Source organism: Tasmannia lanceolata, unplaced genomic scaffold (assembly GCF_043159265.1).
Source record: "Tasmannia lanceolata isolate RefF3 unplaced genomic scaffold, GAP_Taslan_0.1 ptg000016l, whole genome shotgun sequence".
In the NCBI taxonomy this organism is placed as follows: domain Eukaryota; kingdom Viridiplantae; phylum Streptophyta; class Magnoliopsida; order Canellales; family Winteraceae; genus Tasmannia; species Tasmannia lanceolata.
This window is the reverse complement of record NW_027518693.1, coordinates 1,047,446-1,072,166: the sequence shown is the minus strand read 5'-3', so window position 1 is coordinate 1,072,166 and position 24,721 is coordinate 1,047,446. Positions and strand designations below refer to the sequence as shown.

General features: G+C 38.8%; 2 protein-coding genes across 5 annotated transcripts; one reads left to right on the top strand and one right to left on the bottom strand.

Annotated features, from left to right (window-relative positions):
* Positions 1 to 9,755: 9,755 nt before the first annotated feature.
* Positions 9,756 to 15,537, top strand: LOC143847859 (putative disease resistance protein At4g27220). 4 transcript variants are annotated; one of them, XM_077356659.1, is made up of 4 exons: positions 9,756 to 13,408; positions 14,667 to 14,815; positions 15,016 to 15,066; positions 15,192 to 15,537. In XM_077356659.1, the coding sequence occupies exon 1, from the start codon at positions 10,055 to 10,057 to the stop codon at positions 13,388 to 13,390; it is 3,336 nt and encodes a 1,111-aa protein (XP_077212774.1). In that variant the 5' UTR covers positions 9,756 to 10,054; the 3' UTR covers positions 13,391 to 13,408; positions 14,667 to 14,815; positions 15,016 to 15,066; positions 15,192 to 15,537. The 4 variants fall into 4 exon arrangements, with proteins under 4 accessions (XP_077212774.1, XP_077212771.1, XP_077212772.1 ...); XM_077356656.1 differs by having other exon boundaries at positions 15,177 to 15,537; XM_077356657.1 differs by lacking the exon at positions 14,667 to 14,815.
* Positions 15,538 to 20,006: 4,469 nt separating this feature from the next.
* On the bottom strand, positions 20,007 to 20,744 carry LOC143848820 (putative F-box protein At4g09190). The gene is made up of 2 exons (XM_077357886.1): positions 20,691 to 20,744; positions 20,007 to 20,645 (listed from the first exon to the last, which is right to left on the bottom strand). The coding sequence occupies exons 1-2, from the start codon at positions 20,742 to 20,744 to the stop codon at positions 20,007 to 20,009; spliced, it is 693 nt and encodes a 230-aa protein (XP_077214001.1).
* Positions 20,745 to 24,721: the final 3,977 nt, after the last annotated feature.

Below are 24,721 nucleotides of genomic sequence, written 5' to 3'. Positions count from 1 at the left end.
CTGATCCAAAGTGATCGGTTGACACCCCCATCATATCATTGAAATCTCTATTAGAGAAACAAATTGGCGAGTTATTTTTGGCCCATGCGAAGATCCTGGACTACTTTCATGTCCACTTGGAAGACCTTAGCCAGAACATTACTAGGGATGAGCAGGTTCGATCCGGAGAGAGCACTAGCCATGACAATGACACCAGGGTTCTCGCTATTCAAAGCGGCCATAGCAATGGCATTGGTTGGCCCCATATTGTATTCGAAGTGGATGAGACTTTGAGGGAAGACAAAGACATCACCCTTAATCTTTGTGACTAGGCGATTTTCAGCGTCGGTATAAAATAATGGGCCAATAATGGGCCCATTTCATCAGGTACATGATAGCGGTCCTCCTCACCCTATGGGTGGAGATCATCATACCCAGCATGGCCCCACCCGATGCATGGGTTTGAGTAGAGGTGGTGGGACCTACCCTATCGAAATATGGTGTAAAATGATCGGCCCACCCTATGCATGGATTTGGGTGGAGATTGCTGGCCCATTCATGGTTGTAAAATAATGGGCTCCACGGTATGCATGAGTTTGGGTAGAGAATGTGGGTCCTACCATATCAAAACATGAGGTATAAAATGGTTATCTCACCTAGGTGTAAAATGATGGGCCCCGCCTTGTCAAAACATGTGTTGTAAAATTATTGGGCCCCATCCATGTCGTTCATGAGGTATAAAAAAAATCCACCATAGAAAAATTCTAGTAAAATTTTCCATGGGAAACCTAAATAATCAGATGTAGTTTTAAATAAGAAGTTTAGAACAGATAATATCCAACAAAACTAGAAAACCAACTACGGGTATATACCATTTCCTGCACTCCTCTCCAAATCCACCTCCATCCAAACACATCAGAAGTGTTAAAGCCTAGATTAGTTCATGAACATTCTTGAAAAAAAGAATAGGCATCAATCAAAATCTTCCGAGGATAAGATCTTGGGAAACTGCAAAAGAAAAAGAAGAAGAATAGAGCTAATTAACATGGGTGTTTTAAACTGTTTTGAACACAGGAAACAAGAGATAGCTTTCCAAATGATAACAGTACAATAAAGTATACAACAAGTGCAAATCACACAAGTTATCAATTTCCAAAATTGAGATAGGCTGGTTAGTGTTCCATTCCATAAATTTGAAATGAAATAAGTAATAAAAGTAAGCAATTTGACTGAGCTGCATAAGCTAAAGAACACAATCTAGTCAAGCTTTAATTTTTTTTGGCTACTCAGGGCCAGAGCCAGGAATTTACCCGGCAGGGGATTGGTTATTCGGGGGGCCCAATTAATAACTTTCAGGAATTTTGGTTGAAAATTTCCTAGGAGACTCCTTGTCGCATAGGGATTTTGCAAGTCATTGGAGGGGCTATGGCTAATAAAAGACAAGCTGAGTTTGTGAAATTATCAAAACATTGTAGTGCAAATATCAGTAGCCTTTTTTATGGTAATGTTGATCAACATTAGCGCCCAAAAGTTATATGTTAGTTGGAAAATATTTCCAAATTTGCCAATCATTCCTCCAACAGTGTTGTTAAGACATACATAATGCGAAGCAACTTGAATATTAAATCCAATGTGAAAAAAAATAAAAAATCTATAGAGTTTGGGAAGATGGAAACAACTTGATAACCCTTAAAATCAATAAGATGAGTTTTTATATAATGAAAGGCCTCAGACTCCATTAATTTTCAAAAAGTACCGTACGACCCACACCATAGGATGATCCAAACCGTCCATAAGATGGGAGACAGTGCCCCAAAAATCATTTCCATAGGTTGATCCTAACCATTCGATCAATGATCAACCCTCAAATGCTCAGTCCCTCTATAGATCGGATGGTTAGGATCAACTTATGGAAATTATTTTTAGGGGCCATCTTATTGACGGTTTGGATCATCGTACTTTTTGAAAAATACCAGAGATCCCAGAGATATTGGCAGTAAGAACGCGTGTCTGCCGTCTACTGCTGTCATGGGGATTGGTATGGTGGAACAACAGGTGAGGGAGTTAGGGCCTTTGGGCCCACTTTAATTCGATTACAGTACATGGAGATTGGTAAGGTGGAACTTGTGCCTAACAGTCTACTTTTTTTGTCCTGTTAGTTTCATTTATAATTTTACTCCGTACAATCCACTAAGCTTGGTCTTGAAGAGATGAACATTTCAATCTGAAAAGGATTTTACTCTTTAATACAGGAAATTTTTTTTGAAAGGAAAACAATAGAACGTTCTGATCCTCATATTCTCTTGAACCAACACAATAATGTTTTTCGACATCAATATTCGGAACAACCAATCCTCTGCCCAAAAAATGAAATTTCGAGCCCCACTACCAAATTTCGGCCAAAATTTCAGGATTTCGGCTGAAATTTCGGTGGGGTCCGAAATTAACCCCGAAACAGAAATTTAAAACCTTGCTTGTGACCTGCTTTAATGGATGAATAAAATGAAAGAGTCAAAATAGATAGTCTGGAACAATGATCATGTTCACAAACTGCCTCGCACAGATGGTAAAAAAAAGAAAAATCAAAAGTAAGGAAAACGACAGAGCAACACACATCCAAAAAAAATACACCGCCAACCCGGAATTAATGCAAGTAACATATGTGCAATTCTGATACAAAATATTTATTCAGCAATGTATGTTTCCGGTCCATTTTCCAAAGAGAATAGAAAATAAAAGAAATAAATAAAGATGGGAAAAGAGGTTGCCCAATGGAGGGATCCATTGACTAATACTAGAGCGAGAGAGAGAGAGAGAGAGAGAGAGAGAGAGAGAGAGAGAGAGAGAGAGTAATGCATAAGGCAACAACTGCCCTGTCTCATCCCACACCAAGCTGGGTCCCACCAAGTTCCATACTCGCCTGTAGGCAGGCACCAACCCAGGACGGTAGCATCACCATTTTTTTTCATCTAGGACTCCATTTCTTCCAAGGTTAGGGACCACCCAGAGTCAGAAAAAACTATTAAACACTTGGGACAAAGAAATATAAAGAAGAAAGAAACGAAAAAATTATATTAAAAGAAAAATGATTTTTGAAAAAAACTGGACTATAGGGCTTATACCATATAAAAGCTCCAAAATAATAGAAATGCCATGTTGTAAGCCTGTGTAGTCGAGTATTTTTCAAAAAGTACTATACGGCTTACACCATTGGAAGATCCAAACTGTCCATTTGATGGGCCGCAACGTAAATACATTATGCGTCAAAAATCATTTCCATAGGATGATCCTAATCCTCCGATCTATAGAGGTTCCCATAATGTGAAGTTCCTCTAAAGATCATAGGGCTAGGATCATCCTATGTAAATGATTTTTTTTCGCACAAAAGCCCATCAAATGGACGGTTTGGATCAACCTAGAGTGTTAGCCGTACACTACTTTATGAAAAATACTAGACCATTGGGGCTTACAACATATAAAAACTCCACTCTTAAAAATCGAGAAAGAGTTAAGGCAAAAACTAAGAAACTTCTACAAATCCAGCATAAAGCGAGTGATAGTAGAGAGAGAGAGAGAGTACCGCATAAGGCGACAACCGCCCTGTTTCATCCCACACCAAACGGGTCCAACCGAGTTCCATACCTCCCTCTAGGCAGGCTCCAACCAGGACAGTAGCATCACCATTTTTTATCTAGACTCCATTTCTTCCAAGGTTAGGGACCACCCCGAGTCAGAAAAAACTATTTAACACTAGGACCAAGAAAACGAAAGAAGAAAAAGACGAACAAAAACATATTAAAAGGAAAATGCCTTTTGAAAAAAACTAGACTACGGGGTTTACACCATTTAAATGTTAATTTTAGAGTGTATTTTTTGGTTAGCTTTATTTTGTTTTATTTTGAGAGATGTAGTGAGGAGAAATATGTATTTTGTGTCCATGGGCATTTTGGTCTTTTATTGGCTTAGCTTGCACATGTGTGAGCCACACATGTTTACTACAACTTTTTCCATTACTTCCTATTTCAAATTCAAACATTACTTGGAACTCCAAACCCACCACTTCCCAAAGCATTTAAGACACCACTTTCCCATACCCACTACTACTTACCTAAGCTATTACTTCTCTTTACTTTCCTTGACTAAGCCTATTCTCTTTTAACTATTTTGGTAGAGATTCTCCACTAAGCAAGAGACCTCCATTGAAACTCCATTGAAGCTCTTGTGTGCAAGCTAGTGTTTGAAGCTTTCCCATATTTTCTATATTTTGAAGCTTTCTTCTTTTTTGTTCTTGTCTTGTATTGTCTTCTATCGTATATTGAAGCACATCGATTTTGGGTATTGTTCTTCTTCTACTTTGGTTGTTGATCTTGGGCTAGTGTAAACTTCGGTTGCACTATTTGAGAAGTAGATATTCCGGTGTTGCGAAAGCCGTCTTTCTCTATATGGTATCAGAGCCACAAAGGTGGTAGTTGGTGCTTGTCAAGATTTCCTTTGTGAAGAAGTTCAATCAGTGCTTTGGAGATGGATATGAGCGGAAGGGTTAGTGGACTCGGCATTGGGGTACTAAATCAATCGAGAACATGTATGGAGTCATATCTAGTGGGAGAAGATTTATGGGAGGTTGTTTGTGGCAATGCCGTTGTAGCTCCGGAAGATACACAAGAAAATGCCGATGTATTGAAGGCGTGGATGATGAAGAATGCCAAGGCCGAATTTGTTTTGAAGAGGTCTATTTCACGTGACTTGTTTGAGCACATCATTGGGTGTAAATCGGTGAGTGAGATTTGGACTACCCTTGATAGATTGCTTAACAAGAAGAATATGGCACGTCTACAAATGTTGGAGAATGAGTTGGTGAATACTACACAAGGTCATCTCTTTATTTCTCAATTTTTTTTGAAGATTAAGAATATTTGTTCGGAGATTTCTTTATTGGATCCGGAAGAGCCTATTTCGAAGGCACGAATGAAGCGGCATATTATTCGTGGGTTGAAAAGAGAGTACATTCCTTATGTTACGTCGATTCAAGGGTGAGATTGGCGACCTTCTTTTGTGGAATTTAAAAATCTTCTTGCTTCACAAGAGTCTTTAGCTAGACAAATGGCGAGTTGTTCAATATTCGGTAGTAAAGGAGAAGCATTATTTTCTAGTAAAAAGAAACCCTTCAACAAATACAAAGAGAAGAAAAATATTCCAAGTAAAGGTGGAGATGAAGGAGGATAATCCGTTATGGGTAATGAAAACCGAATGGGTATCAAGTGTTATCGATGTGGTAAACTTGGGCATATACAAAATAATTGTCGTGTGAAATTGAATGATGGCAATGCAGCTGAAAAAGTTGATGAGCCAAAAAATGAAGAAGATTGGGGTAGATGTTTTGTGGCGGAAACTACTACAGTGGGTGCTTTGGCATCTATCAATTTTGAGGATGATTGGATTGTCGATTCCGGTTGTGGGTATCATCTTACCAGTGACGAATCTAAATTCTCAAAATTCTGAAAATATGAAGGCAATAATGCTATCATCACGGCAGACAATACCATACATCAGGTAGAGAAAGAACGGGTCATCACCATTGGTGGAGTGAATGAGGATCCCATTACACTTAAGAGTGTGTTTCATGTTCCCGGTATGAAGACAAATCTTTTCTCGGTGGCAAATGCGGTGGATGCAGGAAATTATGTTTTGTTCGGGCCTAAGGAGGTGAAATTTCTTCGGAATATTTCAAGCTTGAAGGCGGATGTTGTCTATACCGGTAAGAGAGTTAAAGATTTGTTTGTTTTATCGGTTTCGACTTTATATGTTGATAAAATGAGTACAAATGATGGCGCTTCAATTTGGCATGCTAGATTGAGTTATATTAGCATGGATAAATTGAAGGTCATGGTGATTAAGAATCTAGTAAGTGGGCTACCAAATTCAAATCAACGGATCAGAACACGTCCACGTGGCATTGAACCATCTAAAGTGATCGCCGGTTTTAGTGCTCTTATACAATCTTACTTGGATAGTTAGGATCACCCAATTATTACGCTTTTTTTTCTTCTTTGCATTGAACTATCTGAAGTGAGGCTTTCCGAAGAACGGCTTAGATTAGCCATGGTTTGATTGATGATTGGTCATGAGGGCATGTTTGAGGTCATTAGGAGCGTCATGCCTGGGCCTTTTGTATCCCTCATCGCATAAATATTTGCTTGCACAGTTTGTCAAAAAAGCAAACAAACCCAAGTACTATTGAGATCATTAGGAGTGCCAAAATGCTTTTTCAAAAAAACTAGACTACGAGCTCTACACCATATAAAAGGCTAAAAGCTCCAAAATAATAGAAATGCTATGATGTAAGCTTGTGTAGTCCATTATTTTTCAAAAAATACTGTAAGGCTTACACCATTGGATGATGTAAACCGTCCATTTGATGGGCCACAACATAAATACATTGTGCGAAAAAATTCATTTCCATAGGATGATCCCAACCCTCCGATCTATAGAGGTTCCCACAATATGAAGTTCCTCTAATGATCATAGGGCTAAGATCATCCTATGAAAATGATTTTTTTTGGGCACACCCTATTTGCATTGTAGCCGATGAAATGGCTGGTTTGGATCATCATAGAGGGTAAGCCATGCAGTACTTTTTGAAAAATACTAGACTATAGGGGCTTACAGCATATAAAAGCTACAATCTTAAAAATTCAGAAAAAGGGAAAACCTAAGAAACTTGTACGAATTGAGCGACCACATTGTGATAAATTGAAAGCCTATATAAGCCTTTTATGAAATCGTGAATTATTGGCCATATGAGATCCTAATTAAGGCCTATTAGATGGAGGGTTCGGATGAATCAAAGATGGGACCTCTTTGCTATTGTAGACACACCTCCCCACTTGTGACCTTCTTTAATGGATGAATAAAATGATAAGAGTCAAAATAGATAGTATGCAACAAACAATGATCATGTTTGCAAATTGCCTCACACAGATGGTAAAAAACAAATTCAGAAGTAAGAAAAACGATAGGGCAACACACATCCAAATAAAATACACGGCCAACCCGGAATTAATGCAAGCAACGCATGTGCAGTTCGGATACAAAATATTTATTCAGCAATGCATGTTTCGGGTCCATCTCCCAAAAAGAATAGAAAAGATAAGAAATAAAGAAAGATGGGAAAAGAGGATGCCCAATGGAGGGATCCATTTACTAATAGTAGAGAGAGAGAGAGAGAGAGAGAGTACCGCATAAGGTGACAACCGCCCTGTCTCATTCCACACCAAGCTGGGTCCCACCGAGTTCCATACTTGCCTCTAGGGAGGCTCCAACCCAGGACGGTAGCATCACGATTTTTATATAGACTCCACTTCTTCTAAGGTTAGGGACCACCCGGAGCCAGAAAAAACTATTAAACACTTGGGACAAAGAAATAGAAAGAAGAAAGAAACAAAATAATTATATTAAAAGGACAATGATTTTTGAAAAAAACTGGACTATAGGGCTTATACCATATAAAAGCTCCAAAATAATAGAAATGCCATGTTGTAAGCCTGTGTAGTAGGGTATTTTTCAAAAAGTACTATACGGCTTACACCATTGGAAGATCCAAACCGTCCATTTGATGGGCCGCAACGTAAATACATTGTGCGTCAAAAATCATTTCCATAGGATGATCCTAATCCTCCGATCTATAGAGGTTCCCATAATGTGAAGTTCCTCTAAAGATCATAGGGCTAGGATCATCCTATGTAAATGCTTTTTTTTCGCACAAAAGCCCATCAAATGGACGGTCTGGATCAACCTAAAGTGTTAGCCGTACACTACTTTATGAAAAATACTAGACCATAGGGACTTACAACATATGAAAACTCCACTCTTAAAAATCGAGAAAGAACTAACCCAAAAACAAAGAAACTTCTACAAATCCAGCATAAGGCGAGTGACGGTAGAGAGAGAGAGAGAGGGAAAGGGCGTGAGAGAGAGGGAGAGAGAGAGAGCGCATAAGGCGACAACCGCCCTGTTTCATCCCACATCAAGCTGGGTCCAACCGAGTTCCATACCTGCTTCTAGGCAGGCTCCAACCTGGATGGTAGCATCACCATTTTTTATCTAGTCTCCATTTCTTCCAAGGTTAGGGACCACCCCTAGTCAGAAAAAAGTATTAAACACTGGGACCAAGAAAACGAAAGAAGAAAAAGACGAAAAAATATATTAAAAGGAAAATTCTTTTTCAAAAAAACTAGACTACGAGCTCTACACCATATGAAAGGCTAAAAGCTCCAAAATAATAGAAATTGTATGATGTAAGCTTGTGTCGTCCATTATTTTTCAAAAAGTACTGTAAGGCTTACACCATTGGATGATGCAAACCGTCCATTTGATGGGCCACAACATAAATACATTGTGCGAAAAGATTCATTTCCATAGGATGATCCCAACCCTCCGATCTAACTGGACTATAGGGCTTATACCATATGAAAGCTCCAAAATAATAGAAATGCCTTGTTGTAAGCCTTTTCAAAAAGTACTATACGGCGTACAGCATTGGAAGATCCAAACCGTCCATTTGATGGGCCGCAACGTAAATACATTGTGCGTCAAAAATCATTTCCACAGGATGATCCTAACCCTCCGATGTAGAGAGATTGCCATAATGTGAAGTTCCTCTAAAGATCATAGGGCTTGGATCATCCTATGTAAATGATTTTTTTCGCACAAAAGCCCACAAATGGACGGTTTGGATCAACCTAAAGTGTTAGCCGTACACTACTTTATGAATAATACTAGACCATAGGGGGCTAACACTGTATAAAAACTCCACTCTTAAAAATCGAGAAAGAACTAAGGCAAAAACCAAGAAACTATCCAACTTAAGGCCTATTAGATGGAGGGTTCGGATGAATCAAAGATGGGACCTCTTTGCCATAGTAGACACACCTCCCCACTTGTGACCTGCTTTAATGGATGAATAAAATGAAAGAGTCAAAATAGATAGTCTGTAACAATGATCATGTTCGCAAATAGAGAGAGAGAAAGAGAGAGTACCGCATAAGGCAACAACCGCCCTCTCTCATCCCACACCAAGCTGGGTCCCACCGAATTCCATACCTGCCTCTAGGTAGGCTCCAGCCCAGGACGGTAGCATAACCATTTTTTTTTATCTAAGACTCCATTTCTTCCAGGGTTAGGGACCACCCGGAGTCGAAAAAACTATTAAACACTTGGACGAAGAAATAGAATGAAGAAAGAAACGAAAATATTATATTAAAAGAAAAATGCTTTTCGAAAAAAAAAAAATGGACTATACGGCTTACACCATTGGAAGATCCAAACCGTCCATTTGATGGGCCGCAACGTAAATACATTGTGAGCCAAAAATCATTTCCATAGTATGATCACAACCCTCTGATCTATAGAGTTTCCCATAATATGAAGTTCCTCTAATGATCATAAGGCTAGGATCATCTAATGTAAATGATTTTATCGCACAAAAGCCAATCAAATGGGCGGTTTGGATCATCCTAAAGTGTTAGCCGTACACTATGAAAAATACTAGACTACAGGGCCTGACACCGTATAAAAACTGCACTCTTAAAAATGGAGAAAGAATTAAGGCAAAACTAAGAAACTTCTACAAATCGATCGACCCCATTGTGATAAAGAGAAAGCCTATTAGATGGAGGGTTCCCATGAATCAAAGATGGGGACGACTTTGCCATAGTAGACACACCTCCATCAGTTGTGACCTTCTTTAAAGGTAAAAATAGAAGAGTAAAAAAAGAGAGTCTGCAACTATGATCATATTTGTAAATTGCCTGGTGGCGATTCAGTTTTTGGGATTTTTTATTTTTTATTTACAGCTGTCAAAGGTTAAATTATTGCAGGAAGAAGAAAGAGAAATAAGGTAGACAGGCATTTCTTCAGTTCCTTTAGCTTCTCATCTGCTTGCTATTCCTTCCACTCTTAGTTTCCTCTTTGAGATCCCTTGTTTTCTCCAACATCATGGCTGCTATTGGTTATGTTCCTTTAGCTTCATTCATCTTACAAGTGGTGACGATTCCATTTGATTTTGTTAAGCGCCGTTATGATTATCTTGTTCACTATAAAAATTAAAAAGAGTGTTGAAAATCTTAAACTCAAAGCTGAGAATCTAATGTTGAGGAGAGAAGTTGTGCAACGACTAGTGGACGCTGCTTGGAGGAATGTAGAAGAAATCCCTGGTGAAGTGGAGTTATGGCGAAGACAAGTAGCTGACATTGAGGCAATCACGAAGAGATTGGATGATGAGATGAAGGAGAACAAGAGATGTTTCAAGGGATGGTGTCCCAATTTCAGCTCACGCTATTTTTTAGGTAAAGAAGCAACGAAGAAGATGGTTGATGTTAATGACCTACTCACAAGAGGGGATTCCATTCATGTATCAACTCCCCGCCCTTGTCCAAGCTTTAACCCTGCAGGAGAATTTGAGGCTTTTGAATCCGCAGAATCAGCTAAGGAGCTGGTCATCAAGGCATTGAAAGAGGAGGGAATCAACATCATCGGGGTATACGGGATGGGAGGTGTTGGCAAGACGACCCTAGTGGAAGAGGTGGGAAAGCTGTATGATAAGGTTGTAAAGGTCACTGTTTCCAAAAACCAATTGCAAGAGATCCAAGGTGAACTTGCTGAGAAATTAGGCATGAAATTTGAAGAAAATATGGAAGAAGTGCGGGCGGGCTGGCTGTTGGAGAGATTAAAGCAAGAAAAGAAGATACTCATAATCTTGGACGATTTGTGGGATAGATTGGACTTGATGAAGGTCGGAATCCCCTGTGGAGGTACACAAAAAGGCTGCCAAATTATAATGACAACGCGGAGATTACGTGTATGTACTGATATGAATTGCCAGAAAATGATCGAAGTCAAAGTCTTATCTAAACAAGATTCATGGAAACTATTCAAAGAGAAAGCAGAAGTTGCTGAAACTGATGAATTGCAGAGTTTGGCAAGGGAAGTTGCTGAAGAATGCGGGGGCTTGCCTTTAGCGATTGTCACAGTTGCAAGGGCACTGAAAGGCAAAGACCCATCGATTTGGGCTAATGCACTTCAAGAATTAAAGCTTGCTTCTCCAACAAACATAGAGGGTGTTGAAGAAAAGGTGTACTCTTGTCTCAAGCTGAGTTACGACTACATCAGAAGTGGGGAAGCAAAGTTGTGCTTCTTGTTTTGTTGTGTCTTTCCCGAAGATCGTAACATTGAAGTGGGTCTATTGATGAGATACATGATGGGGGAGAGCGTTTTCAATGGTGTCGACAATTTTGAGAAAGCATGGAATAAAATACATGCCTTGGTTGATATACTTAAGGATTCTTGTTTGTTGTTAGACGGTGACAAGAAAGATTGCGTAAAAATGCATGATGTTGTAAGAGATGTGGCCATATGGATCGCATCAAGAAAAGAGCACGGGTTTCTAGTTAAAGTGGGAGTGGAACTGCCAGAGTGGCCGGAGAATTTGGATGAATGCAAGAGGCTTTCACTTATGGGAACTTCAATTGGTGGGCTCCCTGAGCAGCCGAATTGCCCACGTCTCTTAACATTATTACTACAACGAATGAATGGTTGGAGAGAAATCCCAGATAATTTCTTTGAAGGAATGGAAGCCCTTGTCGTCTTGGATCTAAGTAATACCGAGATTTCAGCATTGCCCAAATCACCATCGTACTTAAAAAACCTGAAGACACTATGCTTAGATAAATGCCGGCGTTTCGATAACATATCCGAACTTGGAGGTTTGGAGAAACTTGAAGTCCTTAGCCTAAGAGAAACTGCGATCAAAGAACTGCCAATAGAAATAGGGAAATTATCCAATCTGAAGGTTTTGGACTTGACATGGAGTCTTGCTCTTACAATGGTAGCGCCGAATGTCATTTCAAGGTTGACTAAATTAGAAGAATTGTACATGGGAGATAGCTTCAATGAGTGGGAGGTAAGAGGCAGCAGCAGCGGTGATGGAAGTAAAGCAAGCTTTGATGAGGTGGCATCTTTGGCTCGCTTGACCGTTCTATACATCCATGTTAAAGACGTGAATTGTTTGTCTCTAGAACTCCCCGGCCCTTGGGAAAAACTAAAGAAATTTCGGATCTGCGTGACGGAAGGAGGGTACATGCTTAGCAGCTACGAGAAGTGTTCATCCATCGACATAATGTCATACCCTGTATCAAAGTGGGTTAAACTGTTATTAGAAAGAAGCGAAGAAATTGACTTGAAGGGCGTCTCCAATATTGTACACCTCCTGGATGATGAAGGTGTCACTTTCAACGGCGTGAAGTACCTCCGTCTCTACCGTTGTGACGAAATGGAACATTTCATCAATACGGTGGAAGAATCTCATCGGGTTCCACCAAATGCTTTTAGGTTATTGCAACGATTGGACCTCAAACGCATGGAGAAATTAGAAAAAATCTGTCATGGCCCGCTTCCTATTAGATTCTTTGGGAACCTGATAGAGCTGGACATTACCGGTTGTAGGAAATTAAAAAATATCCTATCATATGATCTGCTTGAAGGATTGCAAAGCTTGGAGAAACTCGAAGTAGACGATTGTGAAGAGTTAGAGGAGGTATTTGAGTACGAAGAGGGGATGAGAGAAGAGATTCATGCTGCTATTACTACATCACCTCTCTCTACATTGAAAGAAATGAGATTAGAAAATCTGCCCAAACTGTCGTGTATATGGAAGGGGGCCATACCACCAACAGGGACATTCCACAACCTAAGCCTGTTGATGGTGGATCAGTGCCCTAGCTTGCGATGTCTATTCTCCCCTGTTCTTGCACAGTGCCTTCAACAATTGGAGGTACTTTATGTTTACAATTGCTTAAGATTGGAGAAAATAATCTGGGATGAGGAAGTGATGTTGGCATTGCCGCCACCTCTAACCTTCCAAAATCTACGAAGAATAACCATCGGAAGATGCCGCAGGTTAAAGGATGTCTTCTCGTGGAACATAGCACAAGGGCTCCAACAATTGGAATACCTCAATGTATATCGGTGTGAAGAAATGGAGGTGATAATAACTGGAGAGGAAGAGACTCTGCTTCCTCGATTAGAGACTATAAAGTTAGACAAACTCCCAAAGCTTACAAGTCTCTGCTGCCATCGCAATAGAGGAGGAGGGTCCCATGTATTTCTTGATTTCCCATCCTTGAAATCTATTGGGGTATTGGGATGCCCGAATTTAAAGAGGTTTCCGGTAAGACCCCAGAATGCACCTAAACTTGAAGAGATTGACGGAAGAAAAGCATGGTTTGAAGGGTTGGAGTGGGAGGACGAAGGCGACATGTCACGCCTGCTACCTCTTTGTCATCAATATTCAGACTTGGAGGACGAAGATGGAGAGTCGGAGGACGAAGATGGAGACTGGGACGAAGGCGACATATAACAGCCGTTTCAGTATGAGGTAAATTTCATTTCATTTCCTTTCTTATCTAATGATGTGTTATGCCTTTGTGTTTACTTTAATTTATTGTAGAGATAATAGCATTCCAAGTTACTACCACATGGATTCCACAATCCTTATCTTATATAGAATGAAAAAACTCTGTAATTATGATTATTTTTATTATTCTTGTTGTATCATTCTCTCCTAGTTCTTATTGTTCTTTTGCATTATGCATCCAGTTCTCTACCTATTAAAGGATGTTTAAAGTCATAAGAAATTTGGTATTCCATTTTGAAGCAGATTTTAACTTTAAAGCACAACCCCTTATGTGTTTGATATTATGTTTGTTAGAATCTTGACGGTTGAAGCTGTTTACATTTAGGTATAGGTGGTCTGCATGATGTTGATGCGTAGGAAATGCTTATGTTATTGCTTATAAATCATTATTTTTAAGGATTGGCTTTGTTTTCAAGGTCCTTGGGAATTAAACTGTTTTGGACTCAAAATCAATTCTGAAAGTTCAAAACAAACAAGGGTAAGTGTGTCATGCCCTCTACAAAGGGAGATCAAAAGATCGGATCTTGTAGAGTTGGTTTTGTAACCAGTTTCAGTGATGCCTAAATTAACTTACCCCTCTCAAATCCGAAACCCCAAGTAGAAGAAGTAAAAGAAATACAACAGATAATATTGTGTCTATAATTATTAGTTATCTATGTTCAATAGTGTGGGGACATGGCATGCAGTTGATGACATTCTTGGAGTCTTTGGTCATCCGGCTTTTTATTAACTCAATCAACATTCAGAAAAAAAAATAGTGTGACAATAAGAGTCTTCTTTTTAAATTATAAAAAATGCTCCTTCCTAACATTCACCTTTTGGGTCACCACTTTTGCCATATTTGTAAGTGATCAGACCTGGTTATCTGACCTGTGACCTGCAACCACAAGTCCGGCCAAATGCATTTGAGAACACCTTGATCAGATGATCTTAGGCCATTGATCAATCAAGCGCATCAACAAATTATGATTTATTGATGGTGGAAAATGTTCGCGGTGAGTTTGTCGTAAACACTTGGCACTTGCTGTCGCATCATTACTCATAATGTGCTGCTTCAGTTGCTCGATGTGGTGTTAGCAACTTGGCTGCAAGGGTTACAGATTTAAAAGCCCTTTTTTCTTATTTACTCATGTTGGTTGTTTATGATTTGCTGTCTTTTAGATCCTTAGACATTCGAGAATATAACCAATTTTTTTATAATGAAATGCTTGTGGTGCAGGGGTCCTCTTCATGTGATCAATCTATGCATGAATATATTGGCTCCAAAGAAATAGGACTATTGTGATATTTCTGTTACTTTGTTTCACCTTGATCAAAGTAAATAGTGCTGGTTGTTGCAGATGTGATTAATGAGAGTTCTAGTCGAAGGTTAAATCTCATTATTCTCAAGTATATAGTTACATTGAGCCATATTTGATTGTCTAGTAATATTATGTATTCAGGATAAGGCAATTTCATCTTTCTTTAAATTAGTCTAAGACATCTGCATTTTGCTTAAATGAAGATATCTTTCTTTTGTTCTTTTTCCCTTGCAATGTCAAAATTAAGTGTTTTCCATTTAATTGCAGCCAGAATGGATGGCACCAGAAGTGTTAAGAAATGAACCATTCCAATCTCATGTAAGTACTAGCTATGTTTCCTTTAGGAACCATTGATAAGGAGCTACCTTTCATTCAATGCTTTTATTTTGTCTCTAATTGATATTGAAGAGGACACTATTTTTTTGCAGATGCAATGTCTACAGCTTTGGCGTGATACTATGGGTGCTGGCTAGCTTGTGTATGCCATGGAGTTGACATTTTGACATACCACAACAACTTTTGGTGGATTACCATCTTATCCTACCATTTAATCTTTGGTGAATTTTAGGATTCTTTTGACTAGAGCTGTTCTGTTATTTGCTATTTTACTGGATTAAAACTCCATAGATCATGTGTCTAAAGTGACTTCTCATGCCATGTATTCATTTGATTTGTGCTTATAACTATTATGGTTCGTTGTTCTGTTATTTGCTATTTTATTGGATTAAAACTCCATAGATCATGTGTCTAAAGTGACTTTCATGTATTCATCTGATTTGTGCTTATTACTATTATGGTTCCTTTAATATTTACAGATCAGATTCCATAATTATATGGTGCACATTATCTGGGTGATCCAAACCATTTATTTTCTGGGCTGATGTAGATAGGGTGTTCCTAGAAAATGTTCTCCACATGATGATCCTAACCCTTCTATCCATAGAGTTTTACATACTGTGCCGTCCATTTTAAACCTCGACAGATAGTAGGGTTAGGATCATACAAAGAACAATACTAATCCAATCCTACCAACAAGGGATTTGAATGGATCGTAAGTAAGACATAGGTGGATCCGATCCAAAGTGATCCGTTGACACCCCTATCATTGAAATCTCTATTAGAGAAACAAGTTGGCCAGTTATTTTTGGGCGAAGATCCTGGACTCCACTTGGAAGACCTTACCAAGAACATCACTAGAGATGAGCAGGTTCGATCCGAAGAGAGCACTAGCCATGACAATGACACGAGGATTCTCACTATTCAAAGCGGCAATAGCAATGGCATTGGTTGGCCCCATATTGTATTCGAAGTGGATGAGACTTTGAGGGAAGACAAAGACATCACCCTTATAAGGCATCTTTGTGACTAGGCGATTTTCAGCATCAGTATAAAATAATGGTCCCATCTCATCAGGTACATGATGGTGGTCCTCCTCACCCTAGGTGGAGATCGTCAGACCCACCCATGGCCCCAATCAATGCATGGGTTTGAGTAGAGGTGGTGGGACCTACCCTATCGAAATATGGTGTAAAATGATCGGCCCACCCTATGCATAGATTTGGGTGGAGATGGCTGGCCCATTCATGGTTGTAAAATAATGGGCTCCACGGTATGCATGGGTTTGGGTAGAGAATGTGGGTCCTACCATATCAAAACATGAGGTGTAAAATGGTGATCCCGCCTATGTTATGCATGGGTGTAAAATGATGGGCCCCGCCTTGTCAAAACATGTGTTATAAAATTATTGGGCCCCATCCATGTCGTTCATGGGGTATAAAAAAAATCCACCATAGAAAAATTCCAGTAAAATTTTCCATGGAAACCTAAATAACCACATGTAGTTTTAAATAAGAAGTTTAGAAAAGACAATATCCAACAAAACTAGAAAAATAACTACAGGTATATACCATTTCCTGCACTCCTCTCCAAATCCACCTCCATCCAAACACATCAGAAGTGTTAAAGCCTAGATTAGTTCATGAGCATTCTTGCAAAAGAGAGTTCGCATCATTAAAATTCTTCCAAGGATGAGATCTTGGGAAACTGCAAAAGAAAAAAGAAAGAATAGAGCTAATTAACATGTGTTTTGAACTGTTTTAAACAAAGGAAACAAGCATGGAAAGGATAATGCTTAGCAAACAAGAGATAACTTTCCAAAGATATCAATTTCCAAAATTGAGATAGGTTGGTTAGTGTTCCATTCCATAAATTTGAAATGCAATAAGTAATAAAAGTAAGCAATTTGACTGAGCTGCTTAAGCTAAAGAACACAATCTAGTCAAGCTTTAATTTTTTTGGCTACTCAGGGGCCGAGCCAGGAATTTACCCACAGGGGGATTGGTTATTCGGGGGGCCCAATTAATAACTTTCTGGAATTTTGGTTGAAAATTTACAAGGAGACTCCTTGTCACATAGGGATTTCTCAAGTCATTGGGCCAATGAAAGACAAGCTTGAGTTTGTAAAATTATCAAAACATTGTAGTGCAAATATCAGTAGCCTTTTTAAGGGTAATGTTGATCAACATTAGAGCCCAAAAGTTATATGTTAGTTGGAAAATATTTCATTAGCGATTTGAGGGAAAGGGAAGGTACCTTCGATGTTCCCTGGTTTCAGACATCCAACAGTGTTGTGAAGACATACTTAATGCGAAGCAACTTGGATATTAAATCCAATGTGAAAAAATAAAAAATCTTTAGAGTTTGGGAAGATGGAAACAACTTCATAACAACGTTATAACCCTTAAAATCAATAAGATTATGACAGTGGAAAAAAGATTGACGAATAGTTTTGATCCGGAAATGATTCATAATGACATTTTTTTCTTTTTTTTTCCCATGGAAATTAGGAATTGTGTTAATTTTTCGAGAAAATATTTGGGAAAAGGGTACAAGACAAAGGCCACCCCGAAATGGATGCCACCACTGACCGGATGGTTAAGATGAATTTTGACAGAATTTCCATGGGCAAACTGGGCTTGGTTGGCATAAGGGGGATTTTGGGTGAAGTGGGAGTATTATCAAAGCAAACTCGGGACCAACTGGGTCTGTGATTCAAATGAAGCGGAAGCAAGATCGCTGCTATTTGTGTAGAAAACCTTCACCAGCTCTTTGGGTCGAAATCTGACAATAGGTGGCTCTTCAAACGCAATTGCATGAGCAAAAAGACTATCAGCTGAACCTTGGAAGTTAGCAGGGATTGTCCTAAAAATGCAGGATCTGTGTGATGGGCTTCAGCCACAGATAGAGTATAGGCGTAGATCAGCAAATGTATTGGAGCACATATCGGCCAACAATGAACTTACAGGTACAGGTTGGTTACAGGATAATGTGTCCCATTAAGGTCTAAAGTAGTGTTTCAAAACGTGAACGTAGGTGGAAACAAATCATAGTCAAGATGGCATGAGTGACGTGCGTAATTGGCTAACTCAGTCTTAACTCAAGAAAGTCAAAGGAGTTTTGATTGACTCTGTACGGTACAACGTGGACTCCAACAAGAGCGCAGCCAAAGTAAAAAGAAATTTACTAGGCATGTCCATGACAGCATGGGAAAGATATGAAATTATGGTCTAAAGGCACTTTATTTTGGGATAATGGTTTGTAATCAGGTTTCTGTAGTGGAGTCCTAATTGACCTGATATGTATTTTACGTGGATTCCCCGTCCCCATTATAAAGTAACGTCGATTAACTACACGATATTTGCTCCCATTTCATCCATCCAAGTTGTTTACGGACGGAACGACTAATAATCATCAAGGGTGGAGGAAGAAGGCTCAGCCAGTTCAGAGATGGTGGTGGAGATGGGTGCTCTTAAAGAGGAACACAAACGATAGTGTTACAGGAAGATATTTTCTAGAGACAAAGGTCTAAGATCCAAATGGCTCAAGGTGGGAGTCAGGTAATTTTCTACTATTTTGCTCTGTTACCATATCTAAACGTACAAAATCTCACGAAATCTTACATGTGTGGGGCCTATTTAAAATGAACTTAAGCTACTTTTATGTAAAGACACCCTATTACCCATCATATGACTTAAAAAGACTTATATAAAACTCTAAAAATTAAATAAAGCTTTTGCTAACATCAATGATGATCGCCCCATCTTCTAAGACCTTTGATTCTTCATTGCATCTTGTCCCTCCACCTGAGGCTTGCAAACAATTTCCCAACTCATCAATGGTATTTCCTGCTTCCGCATATATCATTCCACAGGAAATATTTTGTGGAATCAACATTTGATAAAGATAAAGGTGGGCAATCCTCAACATTGCAAACCAAAACAATCAACCAACAAGAACAGACACAAATAAACCCACATAAGAACTGGAAAACAGAACGCAAGAAAGGTACACGCGCGGACATAAGAAAATATACAAATCAATAACATGAGTCAGCTAGAACCACAAAGAATTACGAAAGAGACTATTCAACCCAGAAAAATATAATCAAAGAAACGCAGATAAATATTGGAAAAATCATTAACAAAACTGTTTCAATTATAATTAAAGATAAATCAATCAAATGAGATCGACCTCTAAAATCACAGTTAATCGTAACCCAGATTATTCACCTAGAAAAGAAACAGGTACTCAGCAAAAGTCCATGAAATAAACAAATATGAATAACTAAATTGAATGGATCAACTAATATGATAAAGTAAAAAAGCAAGTAACATAACAGTAATAATGACAATTATAATAAGGAGAATAAGAAACATTCTAAGAAAGGAGAGCAAAAAACATGCACCATCACATCAATGAAGATTGATCATGCTTCTTTCCATCTAGGTTCATCATGAACTTCCCAAGAGACAAGGCTGTTAATATAAGGCAGCAAGGTAGGCATTTCCAAGAAATGCAATCGAAAGCGACGCTCCTTCACATTCAGCTTACTCATTTTCTGGAGCTTCAAATTGTATGCACACAGACAACACAATTCGTCATGTTCAAAGATCAGCACTTCACCGTTTCTAAAACTAGCAAGTGCGATCATGTGATCGAATGAGTTGGGTGGCCAATCTCTCATAGTAGAAATGGAAATTCGGTGCTCCCTGACCCATTCCCCTCTTCGGAAGTCCTTCAAAACCCACAAATCGATAAAATATAGTGAGAAGAAATGCACCAGACAAAGAGAACACCCCAATTCAATCACATGGAAACCTCCGACCTCACCAAAATCGGGGAACTGAGTTTACAAAACGTTTCAGAACCCATGTCCATAGAGATGATTCCTTTCCCATTCACCCAATAGAAGACTCCATTCACAGATATTGTGGGGAAACAATCCCAAGGTGGGAGAAGGGACCATCAACCACCCTCCAATGAGAATTCGAGCCAAGGGTGATCACTTGGCAATGCAAGCAAACACCCTTCTTGTCCTTGAAAAAACTTATGATTTTATACTTTTTAGAAGATGGCTCGAAGGCAAAACCAATGGATTTGGGGTGGAGAGGGAATCGTAAGGAGAGATCGGAGTTTGGTAGTGTTAATCTTTGGTGGGTTATGGGATTCAGACCGTGAAGGTTTCGGAGGTGTTGGAGCAAAATTAAGCCATTGCAGGTAGAGATTACGCGACCTTTGAGGTGGTGGAGTTGAAATCTGAGTTGGATTTCTCCTGATTCTTCCATTTCGCAGATATGAATGGAAGAGGATCTGGACCTTTTGGTCGTGGTGGTGTTGTTGTTGTAGATTTTGTAGCGTTTGCCTTGGAAGATAAGGGAGGTTTTAGCTTGGGTGAGAGATTGAGATAGGTGAGTGTCGATAAAGAGAGGGTCAGATATGAGATTGGCCCATCGCTTGCATACGTAATGCTGTGTTCTTTTAGTTTCCTTTTCCCACTTTTCCGCAGAAAGTTCAATTTTTTTCCGTGGAAAACTCCAAAAACCGTGTTTCTTTAGTTTCTGCGGAAACTTTTATAATTTACGTGGAAATTTATAGAAAATTACGTTGAATAGGGCTTTCCGCGATTTCACGGAAAGCCCTTTCCCCACCTCATACATCGGAAACCTCTATATTTCCCCGACTTTACCCACACACACTCTCTCTCTCTCTCTCTCTCTCTCTCTCTCTCTCTCTCTCTCTCTCTCTCTCTCGCACGCGCAAGACCACTGTCGACGTCTCTCTCTCGCAAGACCTCCGTCCGGTAAGTCTCCTCTCTCTCTCTCTCTCTCTCTATCTCTATCTTTCTCTGAATTTTTTTGCTGGATATAGGGTTTCGGATAAGGGGTTTGAGGGTAGGGATTCAGATTTACTAGTTAAGGTTTCATTTTTTATCTTTTTTTTTTTCATTATATTTTGGTATTTAAGGTTTCCGAGTTTGGATTTAGGGTTTATGGTTTTATGCATTTAGTTTAGGGTTTACAGATTTGGGTTAGGGTTTATGATTTATATGGATTTAGGGTTCCAGAAATAAGGTTTATAGATCTTCTGTTACTGTATTTTTTGTATTTGGGTATTTGGGTACATCTGTTACAAATATTTTTTTTGTATTTTTTTTGCAAATCAACAAGTTTTGTTACAATATTTTTTGGTATTTGTTCCTCATTTTTTCATATTTTGGGTAGATCTAGGGTTGGTATTTGTTCCTCATTTCTTTGTATTTGGTACAATATTTTGGGTATTTGTTCGTACCTGTTCGTATTATTTTTTTGCAAATCAACATGTTTTGTTTGGTATTTATTCTCTTGTGCTGGATATTTATTTTGCTTGGTATTTATTCTCTTGTGATGGGAAATAAGGTTTAAGGGTTAGGATTAGGGTTTAGTGGTTTATGGTAATGAGATTCACATTTCTGATTTTTTTAACACAGAATTTGGGTTTAATGTATTTGTTACTCAGAATTCTACATGTTAGTTTGTCACAGTTTATGTTTAACAGGTTTCTATTCAGTTTCCCTGCAACGAAACACATATCTCTGTAGTTTTTGTGAAGTTTTTGGGAACTTTCTGTCAGGTTTCTGTGCAACGAAACGCTCATCTGACAGGTTTTCTGTGAGGTTTCTTTTCCTTCGCTTTCCTTTCTGCTACGTCAGTTTCCTTCGCTTCCCTTTCCTTTTCTTTCCCGACGAGAGAACAGAGCATAAGTGATTTGGTGGAGGAATTCAACAGAAAGTCTGAGGAAGATGTTGAAGAGTATTTATTTATGTGGGAAGATAAAGGAAAGAGTTCCCTTTCCTCTCTCTCTCTCTCGTTTCAACTTCCATCTCTGTACATGCAAAGTTACGTTGAATCAATGCATTCAAACTTTGGGCCGGCACACTATGCACGACCACACGAGTGAAAAATTGACTGTTAATCTTTGTTATTTCATCCCTCAGCAGCAACTTAAAAACTGCTCTGATGTTGGATCAAATATCAAGGGCTCATATTCTCCCTAAAATCTCATAATGGATAATATATTATTCTCCACAAAATAACGCACCTGATGTTTGCATTAATATGATTATATAATTGCTAGTGTCTATTGCAGAATGGCATTTCGCAGATGGTCTGTTGCATGTGAGAGCAGCTACAAAGTGAATGAAGACAAAATCTGCTGAACAATGAGCCTTGGTGGCTACTTTCACATGCAACAGACCATCCGCGAAATGCCTTATGAGATGGACGGTAGGAAATCCCCAATTAAAAAGGAAAGGACAAGCTGACTTTTTGCAATTATTAGAATATGGTAGTGCAAATATTAGTATCCTAAAATAATTTCTTTTCAACAAAGAAAACACTATGAAAATGGGATTCCGTGTGGAAAATAAAAACAGGATTGTTGTGACCGTGACCGTTGATTTGACCTTTTCAACATGAGCTCTCTTGGCTCCGATGAATGATACCCATTTTTTTTTTTTTCATTTCCGTTGATTTCATTTATTGATTTGACCACAACAATGGCATTCCTCTTACGATATTCTGAAAAGTGTGACTGTGTGGCTGCTATTAGATGCAACAGACCATCCACGAAATGCCTTCTGCGATGGATGCTGGCAAATCCCTTCGAAACACGGGTTCAAACATGTATTTTTTTTTAATGATCTGAAAATGCCGACTTTCTCTACGATACAAGGTAAGCTATGACAAAGTAGCTGAATTTGATGAGATTGAAGCCATTATAGCAACTCAAGCAACTATGATATGGATATTAGCATCCAAATTAAGGCAGATTAATGAAAGACTATGAAACACAGACTGCAACTCTGGACTTGGTATGAGGGGCAAGTAATCTCAGAAGAAACTATCTTCTCCAAACGGAAGAGGGAAAAATACATATAAGTCTCGATTTTTTTTTGGTTCACATAGGTAAAATAAAGTATCGCACAACGGACGAGAGTGGAGATAATTTATCTAATCGAAGACATTAAGTGAAATTTGATGACTTTTAATTAAGGATATAGAGGGAATTTTAGCTACAGGGTGGAATAAATTGTTAAGGATTTAGGCTTTCAGGCAGTAAGGAATTCCAATTTTTTTCCATTCAATGGGGGATTTGAATAGGAATTGAAATAGGATGCCAATTCCAATTCACGAGTTCAGTTATGCCCTGTTTGGATGCTGGTAGATGTTGGGAGGATTTGAAGAAGAAGAAGTCAAAGGGAGATTAAAAGCAAATCAAAAGAAAATCAGTCAACGGGGAGATTGAGAGCAAATCTCCCAGACATTGTTTAGTTGCGTTAGGAGATGTGAAGGAGGTTTTTTGCCGTATTTTTAAGATTTTTTTTGGAAAATGTTATCAGCACTACTATTTTTTTATGCGGGCACTCCTCACTTTATTAAAAGTACGATATGGCCCGCACAATAGGATGATCCAAACCGTCCATTAGATGGGGTCATAGCCTAAATAGGTTATACCCCAAAATTATTTCCATAGGTTGATTCTAACCCTCCGATCTATAGAGGGCTATAGAGGGCTAGGATCAACCCTCTAACATTCAGATTGGAGGGTTAGGATCAGCCTATGGAAATGATTTTTGGGGCATAACCTATTTAGGCTATGGCCCATCTAATGGACGGTTTGGATCATCCTATGGTGTGGGCCATACCGTACTTTTAATAAAGTGAGGAGTGCCCTCATAAAAATACAGTAGTGCTGATAACATTTCCCTTTTTTTTTTTTTTGTATAGGAATTTGCTAGCGACCTTCGTCGAGGCCACTTGTCGGCTTGTGGCCCATCCTTTGTGTAAAGATTGGCAGAAGTAACATGAGTGCAAAGGTGGCTAGCAAAAATATAAAATAACAAAAAATGGTAATCATTACGATTTGTGGCAGAAATACTAAGTTTTAAATGAAAAATTACGGAAAAATAGAAGCAAAGTAGGAAATTTACGGAAAAAAATACCAACAAATGTATTAACATATGACAATTACGGAAAAAACTTATGACAATTACAGGAAAAAAGAATTTGCCTGAGAATTTCTCCCATTTTTTCTTCGATTCAAAGAAATTCATCCAGCGAATTTTGAGTGTTCCACGTCACCGACAAGCGCCCGACATCTCCGGCGGTCAAACTCCCCAATTTCGCTAAATTCCCTACGAAACATCCTTCAACGAATTAGTAGAATTATATTCTCTGCTATATTTTCTCAAAAAAAAGGGACCCAAACAGAGCATCAGGCTTTCGAAAAAATTCAGGAGATGAAAGGTTGCTTATGTAATTTAGAATAAGACTAGGAAGAGTTTTGTAATTTGGTCAGGAGATATTCTAGAAGGGTGGGGATTAAAAATTTAAAACTGGCCACCTCATTTTTTACGCCTCCGCGTTGGACTTTTATGTAAAATTCAAGTCTCCCAAACCCGTCTTCACGAAAAACAACCAAAGAAATATCATGCTGCTTTAAAACCCTCAATGTTCTCAAAAACTACACGAATAGCATTGAAAGATCCCAGAGATATTGGCAGTAAGAACGCGTGTCTGCCGTCTACTGCTGTAATGGGGATTGGTATGGTGGAACAACAGGTGAGGACATACTTTCCACTTGTAATGGAAAGAAA

What these genes read in the sequence shown, in the direction of transcription:
- LOC143847859 (XM_077356657.1), top strand. Translation starts at nt 10,055, where the DNA reads ATGATTATCTTGTTCACTATAAAAATTAAAAAGAGTGTTGAAAATCTT.
- LOC143848820 (XM_077357886.1), bottom strand. Translation starts at nt 20,744, where the DNA reads ATGTATGAGGTGGGGAAAGGGCTTTCCGTGAAATCGCGGAAAGCCCTA. An exon ending in CGCGGAAAGCCCTATTCAAC is followed by an intron (nt 20,646 to 20,690) that starts GTAATTTTCTAT and finishes AAGTTTCCGCAG; the next exon opens with AAACTAAAGAAACACGGTTT.